Source organism: Trypanosoma conorhini (assembly GCF_003719485.1).
Source record: "Trypanosoma conorhini strain 025E chromosome Unknown Tco_14.4_contig_00155, whole genome shotgun sequence".
In the NCBI taxonomy this organism is placed as follows: Eukaryota; Euglenozoa; class Kinetoplastea; order Trypanosomatida; family Trypanosomatidae; genus Trypanosoma; species Trypanosoma conorhini.
The window spans coordinates 2,933-11,804 of NW_021704244.1; the positions used below are offsets into that span (position 1 = coordinate 2,933).

General features: G+C 59.9%; 3 protein-coding genes across 3 annotated transcripts, besides 8 other annotated features; all 3 read left to right on the top strand.

Annotated features, from left to right (window-relative positions):
* Positions 1-9: 9 nt before the first annotated feature.
* Positions 10-46: a microsatellite.
* Positions 47-921: 875 nt separating this feature from the next.
* Positions 922-965: a microsatellite.
* An 82-nt stretch (positions 966-1,047) lies between these two features.
* Positions 1,048-1,596, top strand: Tco025E_03426 (uncharacterized protein; the record flags this gene model as incomplete). Its single annotated transcript, XM_029370344.1, has 1 exon — positions 1,048-1,596. One exon carries the CDS (start codon positions 1,048-1,050, stop codon positions 1,594-1,596), a length of 549 nt encoding a protein of 182 aa, XP_029229503.1.
* A 294-nt stretch (positions 1,597-1,890) lies between these two features.
* Positions 1,891-1,930: a microsatellite.
* A 103-nt stretch (positions 1,931-2,033) lies between these two features.
* On the top strand, positions 2,034-3,344 carry Tco025E_03427 (uncharacterized protein; the record flags this gene model as incomplete). The annotated part of the gene is made up of 1 exon (XM_029370345.1): positions 2,034-3,344. The coding sequence occupies one exon, from the start codon at positions 2,034-2,036 to the stop codon at positions 3,342-3,344; it is 1,311 nt and encodes a 436-aa protein (XP_029229504.1).
* Positions 3,345-3,685: 341 nt separating this feature from the next.
* Positions 3,686-3,704: a microsatellite.
* A 259-nt stretch (positions 3,705-3,963) lies between these two features.
* Positions 3,964-7,299, top strand: Tco025E_03428 (putative OSM3-like kinesin; the record flags this gene model as incomplete). The annotated part of the gene is made up of 1 exon (XM_029370346.1): positions 3,964-7,299. One exon carries the CDS (start codon positions 3,964-3,966, stop codon positions 7,297-7,299), a length of 3,336 nt encoding a protein of 1,111 aa, XP_029229505.1.
* Positions 7,300-7,534: 235 nt separating this feature from the next.
* Positions 7,535-7,562: a microsatellite.
* A 329-nt stretch (positions 7,563-7,891) lies between these two features.
* Positions 7,892-7,949: a microsatellite.
* A 354-nt stretch (positions 7,950-8,303) lies between these two features.
* Positions 8,304-8,337: a microsatellite.
* Positions 8,338-8,799: 462 nt separating this feature from the next.
* Positions 8,800-8,835: a microsatellite.
* The last annotated feature ends 37 nt before the right edge of the window (positions 8,836-8,872 follow it).

The window sequence follows — 8,872 nt, forward strand, 5'->3', positions numbered from 1 at the left end:
CGGGTCTAGTTTGTTTTCTTTCTTTTTTTCTTTTTTTGCTTTTATTGGTGCAGGCATCAAATACACATGCACTCCCACTGTCCTCTTGGGCTGCTGGACACGTGAAGGAACGAAACACCTGCCGTAAGTAATTTCTTGTTTGTTTGCTTTTCCCTGTGCCCTGCTGGACTTCCATCGCTTTGTTTTGGTATTAATTTTCTTACTTGGGGCAACTCACTGCGGCTCACGCTGAGTTTGTGCGCCGTGTCCGCCGCTGTCGCTGCGTGTCTCCGTGTCTTGTTTGATCCCCCCGCCGCTGGCTGTGCCGCCGACACGCCCCCATTCACATTCCGCCTCCTCCCCCTTCTCCCGCTAGAGGCACCGGTGGTCCGCGACGACGATGACTCTTTTTTTGTTCTCCGCTGCTGCGGTGGCGTGGGAGTGACGGGGCGTCCGTGCACGGGCGGGGCGCGTGGCCGCTGGGCGAACCGCACACCACCCCACAGGCGGAGGCGCGGGCTACTCGTCCGGCGGGAGGAGCGCTCGAAGGGAATTCGGCCGGCCACCGCAACAGTTGCGTCGACGGCGCGGCGGCTTCCTTTGCGGCCGCACGCCGCTGGATTGCACCCAGATGGACATGTGGCTCGACGTTTTTGCGGCGACGGAGCTGGATGCGGCTGTGGTGCTGTTTCTGCTGTGGGCTGCAGCGTTTGGGGCTGTGAGAATGGGCGGCAGCGAAGGGACGCAGCTGCGGACGTGCTTGCATGGAGATGCTGGTATGAGGGCGTTGTGGTGCGCATGGAAACTACCACTGTGCAGCTGACGTTTTGCTCTGTACCTATTCTGCAAGAGGAGGGCAGGGCCTTGAGTAGTCTCTGGGAGAATGCACGTGACCGAGAGCAGTGCTTGTGGCTGGACGTGTTTCACGTAAATGTGCAGTCTTTTTTTTCTTACTTTCCTCCTTCTCTCTCTCTCTCTCTCTCTCTGCGTGTGTGTATCTTCGCTGTCCGCTGGCTTTCCCCCCGCCGGCAGAAGTGACGGGGGAGCGAAGGCGGGCGGGCAGGCAGGATGTCATCCATCGCGAGGAAGATGCTGGAGCGCCACGGCTGGAAGGAGGGCATGGGCCTCGGCAAGGACGCGCAGGGCGTCTCCACGTACGTGAAGGTGGTGCGCCGCGACCCACGCACCGCCACAGGGCTGGGGCACGCCGCGGACGCCACACAGGCCCCGCAGGCCTCCACCTTCTCTGTGGAGCTGGACGCCGTGTACGCCACCATGACAAAGGCGGGGCGGAAGTCGCCGAAGGGGGACGACGCGGTGGCGGAGGCAAAAGTTGCCCGCCGAGTGACGCGGGAAAAGCGCGGACGGCAGGAGGGCGCGCGCGCCAGCAGCAGCAGCCGCGGCAGCAGCGAGGACGCCTCCAGCGACGGCGGCAGCAGCAGCAGCGACGAGGACGAGGAGGACCGCAACGTGGACATCACGCGGCTGACGGACGATGAGCTGCTGCGTCGCTGCGGTGGGGTGCGGCTGGGGCGCGCCGGCCGTCACCGCTTCTTCGACGGCAAACTCCGCCGCATTGAGAAGTCCCACCGGGGCGAGGCGCGGGACGCACTTTGACGGCCGACGGACCCGCTCAATGCACCCGCGCAGCATGCACGCGAGGAGGCGGAGGCGGAGGAACGGTGAGAGCGTGTAGGTAAGGCAGAACTGCGGCCGAGGGTGAGGGAGGAAGGCAGCGGCACCGCCAGTTTTTTGGGGTAAACTAAAAAGCAAAAAAAAAAGGAACACTGAGCAACCTTGCACACGCATCGTACTGAATGGGTGCAACTAAACGACGGGGAAAACTTGCGTGTACTCTGCGGGGCGTACATCTTCGTTACTCAGCTGTGGAGTTGTGCCAACTTCGTTGTTTTACTTTTGTATTTCTTTCTTTCTATCTCTCTCTCTCTCTGTTGTTATTCCTGCGCGTCGGCCAGTAGGTAGTGATGCCTTTCTGCTTCCTTGCGAGGACCCACTGTTGCCTTTTCTTGGCGGCACCGACGGTGCGAACGGCAATGCGCTGCGCCGTGCCTCTCCGCTGTCCGCCGTCGCCGCCCTCCTCCTCCGCTGCTGCTGCCGCCGCCGCCTTTCCCAACGGCCCGTCCGTCGCGCAGGGAAACCCGCAGCAGCCGAAGCAGAGTCCACCGTCGGCCGGAGGGAGGGAGGTGGATTTGGCGCTTCGGATGCAGGACCACGTAGCAAAGCTCAGTGAGAGGCTCACGCACGCCGATGGTGTTATTCAGCAGCAGGCAACTGCCTTTTCTATGCTGCAGCGGCAGCAGGCGGTTCTGGAGAGGCGCGTGGTGGCGGTGGAGGAGGAGGCCGCGCGGGTGCAGCAAAAAATCGCCGAGACGACGCGACTGGCCTCCGATGTGGTCTTGCAGCACCGTAACGTGGAGGCCCTGGTGCGGCAGGTGGAGAAGCTTGTGCTGAAGCACGCCGCTGCGCCGAAGGGCGGGAGGTCCGCCGGTGGCGAGGCGCCCCCCTCCACAAGCGGGAGCCGTGGAGACCAGCGCGCGCTGCCGCAGGCCACGCAAGTGGCGCCGAACTCCCCCGCCGCCGCCGCGGCCTCGGCGGTTGCGGGGGTGGAGGCGCAGGTCGCTGCACTCAGTACCCGCCTGGAGGCGCTCCAGGCCCGCATCGACCAGCTCACACTGGAAAAACTCGCCTTGGACAAGGTGCAGTCGCACGCCCAGAAGTTGACGAAGAATCAGCAGCGACAGGAGTCTCTGGTGGAGGCGGCTGTGGCGCGTGTCACGGCGGCCGCTGGGGGAGGGGGTGGTGGCGGGGACGCAGGCTCGCCCGGGCACCCCAGCAAGTCGCTTGCGGCGCTGCTGAAGAGAACCGGGGCGTTCCCCTTTAAGGACGCCACCGGGGCCACGCGCATCAGCAGCCAAAAGGTGCTCGTTCGCGGCGTACCTGTCAACTTTGGGGCCTCTGACATCCGTGACTTGCTCTCGCGCGCCGGAGCCGTCGTGTCTTGCGTGGTGCGGCGAACGCCAGCCGCGCCGGCGCCGACGGAGGCAGCAGCCCACGCCCCCCGCTACCGCTCGCAGCAGCAGCAGCGGCAGGAGGAGGAGGAGGCGGCGGCGGCGGCGGGCGAGGCGGAGACGGCGGATCCCCCCGCGACGAGCGCCGCTGCCGCCAAGGCGCAGGAGCGCGTCTTCGAGGTGACGTATCAGACGGTGGAACAGGCGGTACGGGCGGTTCTGCAGCTAGACGCGTACAGGCTGCATGGAAAGCACGTCATATCGGTGGAGCCGGTGGTCGCGGCGGACATTATAGCGGCCATTCAGCAGCTGGAGCAGGAGTCCAGGCGGCGGTGAGTCTGCTTGGGGAGGCTGGCCGGCGTATCTCTCTCTCTCTTTCTGCGTGAGTGCGAGTGCGAGTGCGAGTGGCGCGGCAACTTCACAGGTGGTCCCTGTCGCCAAGCCACCCCCCTCTTGCCGCTGCCGCAGTTTGGGCTGTGTCTATAACCTCTCTTTGCGTAACAAGGAAACAGCGAAGGAAAAAGACTAAAAATAAAGATAAAAATTTCCTGCCCTTCCGTGTCTCAATGCAGGAGGGGAAGTGGCTACACGCACTCACTCTCTCGGAATCGGGGGTGGGGGCGGAGAGAGGAACCTTTTCGGTGTTAAACACTTTTCTTCTTCTACTTTGCCTCTCCTATTGTTATTATTATTATTTTGCTTTAAGTTGATTTACGTCTGTTGTTTCTCCTGCTTGAGAGGGGGACTCGGCGGCCGGTGGCGTCAGGGCCCGCGTAATCACTACAAACACATACATACAGATACACAGCAAAAGGGCGGAAGCCTTAGGCATACGTTTCACGCACCCGCACAAGGCTACACAGCCGCATATACACTCCACATATATATATAGTTTTATTTGTATTGCCCCTCCTGCTTGCGTGGGCAGCCCCGTGCGTTGTTGCGCCCAGGAAGAATGGGGAGGAAGGCGAGCAGTGGAGCGGAGAACATCAAGGTCCTCGTGCGCTGCCGCCCGCTGAGCGAGAAGGAGCACGCGCAGGGGTACAAGTCCTGCGTGGACCTGGACCTCACCGAGCACACCGTCACCGTGCGGAGCATCGTGGGCGAGCCCGACCGGTGGACCTTCGACGCGGTCATCAACAACACCTTCAGCCAGCGCGACATCTTCACGCAGTTCATCATGCCCCTGGTGGACTCCGTACTGGAGGGCTACAACGCCACCGTCTTCGCCTACGGGCAGTCGGGGTCTGGCAAGACGCACACCATGACGGGGAAAATTGACGACCCCGAGCTGAAGGGGGTGACGCCGCGCTGCTTTGACCACATCTTTGAGCGCATCGCGGCGATGAAGGCGGCGGCGGCGAACATGCAGTTCTCCATGTACGTCTCCTTCATTGAGCTCTACAACGGCAAGGTGCAGGACCTGCTGGCGCGGCAGCAGGTCCCGCTCGCGCTGAAGGAAAACAAGGACAAGACCTTTTACGTGCAGGGGGCCCACATCCCGCAGGTGAAGTCCCCCGATGACATCTTCCGCCACATGGAGGAGGGCAACGAGCGCCGGCGCGTGGCCTCAACCGACCTCAACGCCGACAGCTCCCGCTCCCACTCCGTCTTCTCGCTCATTATTGAATGCACGGAAATCTGCGAGGACGGGGACTCCCGCTCTGTGACGAGTAAGCTGAACCTCGTGGACCTGGCAGGGTCGGAGCGGCAGAGCAAAACCGGCGCCCTCGGCGACACCCTGAGGGAGGGCTGCAACATCAATCTCTCGCTCAGTGCGCTGGGGACGGTGATTGACACGATTGTTAAAGGCAGGGGCCACGTGCCATTTCGCAGCAGCCCACTCACCATGCTGCTAAAGGACTCCCTTGGTGGTTCCAGCAAGACGGTTATGTTTGCAAACATTGGCCCCAGTGAACACAACTTCTCCGAGACGGTGAGTACCCTGCGCTTTGCCGATCGCGCCAAACAAATCAAGAACAAACCCGTTGTCAACATGGATACAAAGGATCAGAAGATTCTTGAGCTGACAGAGCTTGTGCATGAGCTGCGGGAGAAGTTGAAGCGGTACGACACGGAGGGAACGGGCGCACTAGAACGGGAGGTGGAGGAGCTGCGGGAGAAGGTGGGTGAGCTGGAAGTGAGCCTCGACAGTGCAGTGCGGGCGCGTGAGGCGGATGCCGTGGACTTTGAGAACTTCAAGGCGAAGTTGAACATGGAGCGGCAGGCCACCACCAGCAGGGTCGTCGAGCTGGAGGATCTTATTGGGCAACTGCAGAATGATCTTCAGATCATGGAGTCCAGCGTGACAGACGAGCGCCTGCAGCGGGAGGAGGCTCTGCGGCTTTGCTCGCAGTACCTTCGCGGTGACGATGAGGAGGAGAAATGCAAACCCATCACGACGCTCAACGAGCTGGAGGCGGTGCTACAGGACCGCGCACACGGCAAGCACAGCCAGGAGTTGGCGCGCCTGCACAACGCCGTGCAGAAGCTTGGGGTGGAGGCAAAGCAGATGCGGAAGGAGCACAAGGCCGTGACGAGGGAATTGGAGGAGAAGCTGCATGAGGCCCAGTCGTCGCTAAAGTCGACGGAGGCAAAGTTGCGCAAGGCAAATAAGGAGTTAAATGAGCTGCGTGAGGGACGGGAAGAGGCCTCACAATCGCCTGGTGGCGCCGCGGCTAGCAGCAATGAGGTGGCAGAGCTGCGAACTGCACTTGAAAACGCGCAGCAGCAGCTGGAGGACAAGGGTGCCCTGGCCCAAATAGAGGTGAAGCTGCAGAAAATGCAGAGTAGCCACGAGAAGACCGTCACGGCCTATCTGACACAATTGCAGAAGGCGAAGGAGGCCCTTAGCAACCCTGGGGCGAATGACTCACTTATTGTGCAGCAACTGCGTGCCATCCTTGCGGAGGATGACAAGAGCTACAGCGTTGCACTCTCGCACATGTCTGACATGCACAACTTTATGCAAGACTTGAAATCCGCGATGCGAGAGGCGCAGGCTGTACCACTTGCAGCCATCAGCGGCAACGCGGACGCCTCGCGGGACACCATTAAAAAGATTGAGGTGGTGGATGCCAATGAGGCCGGCATGTACGCAGGCATGCTGTCAAACTTGCACAACGCCGTGGACAAGGCACAAACGCGCCGTAACAAGGTTCTTGACGCCATCGCGGCTTTGCCGGATGCCCCGCCGGACTTCAAGGAGGAACTCAGCAAGCTGATGAGCGAGAACGCCGAGCTGCGGCAGATGTATAAAGAAGCTATGCAGGGCGCAGAGGCGGCGCAGGCACGCGTGGTAGAGGAGCAGCGTCGCAGCGTGGCGGAAGGGACCCTGCAGGCCAAGCTTGAAAAGATGCGCAGGCATTACGAAAAGCGGGAGGGGGAATTGCTGGCTGCCATGAAGGTAGATGAGAGTAACGGGGACGCAAAGGCGGTGTTGGCGCTGCTGAGCAAAAATGCAGCTCGCCAGACCGCTGCTGGCGTCAGTGAGGCGGCCCAGAAGGAGATCGAGGACCTCCGCAACGAGTTGGAGGAGGAGCGTGCCAAGAGCGAGGGGCTGTTGCGCGCCAAGGAGGCGCAGCAGGAGGAGCTGAAGTCGATGCGCAAGGAGGCGGCGGAGAGCGAGCGCCGCTACGTGGATTTGGAGGGAAAAATGAACGAGATGGTGAGCGAGTACGAGCGACAGTTAGAGGACGCACACAGCAGCACGGAGCGGATATCCGAGCTGGCGGCCCGGCTAAAGGAGCGCACGGATCAGCTGGACCAGATGCGTGGCCTGCTCGAGAAGCAAAAGGCGCTGATTGTAAAGAGCAACGAGAAGTCGGAGGAGTTGCAGCATAGGCTGCGGGAGACAAACGCGGCGGCGGAGCGGACGCTGGAGGTGTACCGGCAGAAGCTGCAGGAGCGCGACGAAAACTTTCAGAGTGTGCTGAACCAACGGCTGGAGGAGTACGCGCAGGGCCACCGCGGCGACGTCACAAAGCAGGAGGAAAAGTCGAAGAAGCTGCGAAAGAAGATCAAGAAGCTAGAGAGCGAGGTGGACCGCCTCAAGGAGGAGTACGACCGCAAGGTATGCGAGTGCGAGGACCAGCGCAACACCGTTGAGGAGCAGAAGGTGGAGCTGATGCGGCTGCTGCGCCGCATGGGGCAGACGGAGGAGGAAGCGGAGGTGTATGAGAAGAAGGAGAAGATCCAGAACGCCCTGGAGCGTGCCAAGGAGGAGCAGCGGAGGAAGAAGGACCTCTTCGCCCTCGGCGAGGTGGCCAACGTGCGGCGTGCCGAGTACTGAGGCGTGGGGCGCGGGCGGAACTGAGAAGATGATGAAAGGGAGCAGCAGAAGCGGGGGTGGGTGGGGATGACGGCTCGCGTGGCCCGCTGTTTCCGGCCGGCTGGTCGGCTGCTTTTTCTGCCGCGTCCCCCGCCCGGCGCGAGGCTCACAACCCACGCGGCCCACATGGCGGCTTGGCACGTGCTTTTCTCCTCATCGAGCTCTTCTTTTTCTTGTTGTTTTTCCTTCGCGTCTCTGCGTGTGTGTGTGTGTGTGTGGCTGTGCGCCCCACTGCGGGGCACTCCGCCCCTGTTTGCCGCGGCAGATTTGCAGGGATGCGGACGCCTTAGAGGAAAAAAAAAAGAAGTAGAAGAAGCGGTGGTGGGGGGGCGGAATTCGGGTGTGCATGAAGGCACGAACGGGAGAAGGCAAAGAGGCAGTTGAAGCGGGTTTGAGGAGGAACAAGAAAAATATATATATATATCAAAAAAAGTATGCGGCATGTGCGGTACGACGGGATCAAAAATATATATTTTAGTTGGGCGATAGAAGCCAAAGAAATGATGGAAGACATTGAGAGGGAGAGAGAGAAAGGCCAACGAAAACACCCGTGTTTTTTTTTTGTTTTATTTCATTGTCTGCTTGTGTGTGTTCCTTTTTTTGTTCTTTTTCCTCACACACGTGGACAAAGCAAAAGGATGTGAATGAGTTCGAGTAGGAGCGAGGGCCGGAGAAGCAAGAAAGAGGAGGAGTGGAGAAGCTCGTTAAGGGTCTCTGCATATGCCTATATACCCAAGCATATGTGTTGTATATACGCATATACATCGCCATACATATATTTGCGCCTCTTTCTCTTTTTTTTTCTCACCGTGGGTGTGTACTATTACGGTGTATACATTGTAACTACACGGATGGGCTCACTGCTCAGTGCGCACGCCTCTGCCATTTCCATCATCCAAGTGAGGCAGGGGAAGCGGCGTTTCCACCCGGTGTTGACAGTGCCGTGTCTTTTTTTTTCCAGTGCATTTGTTTGTTGTTTTTGTTTTTGTTTTTGTTTTTAAGGGAGATGAGGATGAGGAGGGATTTTGCCTGCATGTCGGTTTCTGCAGCAGCGCCACACGTGCGTACGCGTGCGCACGGGAGGCGAGAGGGCGCGTGGGGGAACAGGGGGCAGACGGGGTGTGCGGGGTGCGGGTTTGTGGGAGGCGCTTGGGCGTCGATGTGCAGCGGGACTCTTTTTTTTTTTAACTAACAAAAAAATTTTCTCTGCCGTAACTCTCACTCGCGGTGTGTCTGCCTCCTTTCGGCAGCTGCGGGGCGGAGAGGAGGCAACGGCTTGTGCTGCGCGCGCGACCGGCGAGCGACTCACGCGCCTGCAGGGGGCGGCGGATGCGGGGAACTTCCTCACTGAGTCGACTCGTCCCTCTCGATTTTCTTTTTTTTTGTTTGGTATTACTCCTCGTCCGCTTCCCTCTTCCTTTTCCCCTGCGCGAGCCTAACAGGACCCACTTGTTGTTGTAGTTGTTTGTTTCTCTTTTCTTTTTTTGTCTTTTTTTTGCGGTTCGTCGGTTTCATCGTTTTTTCTTATTGTGTT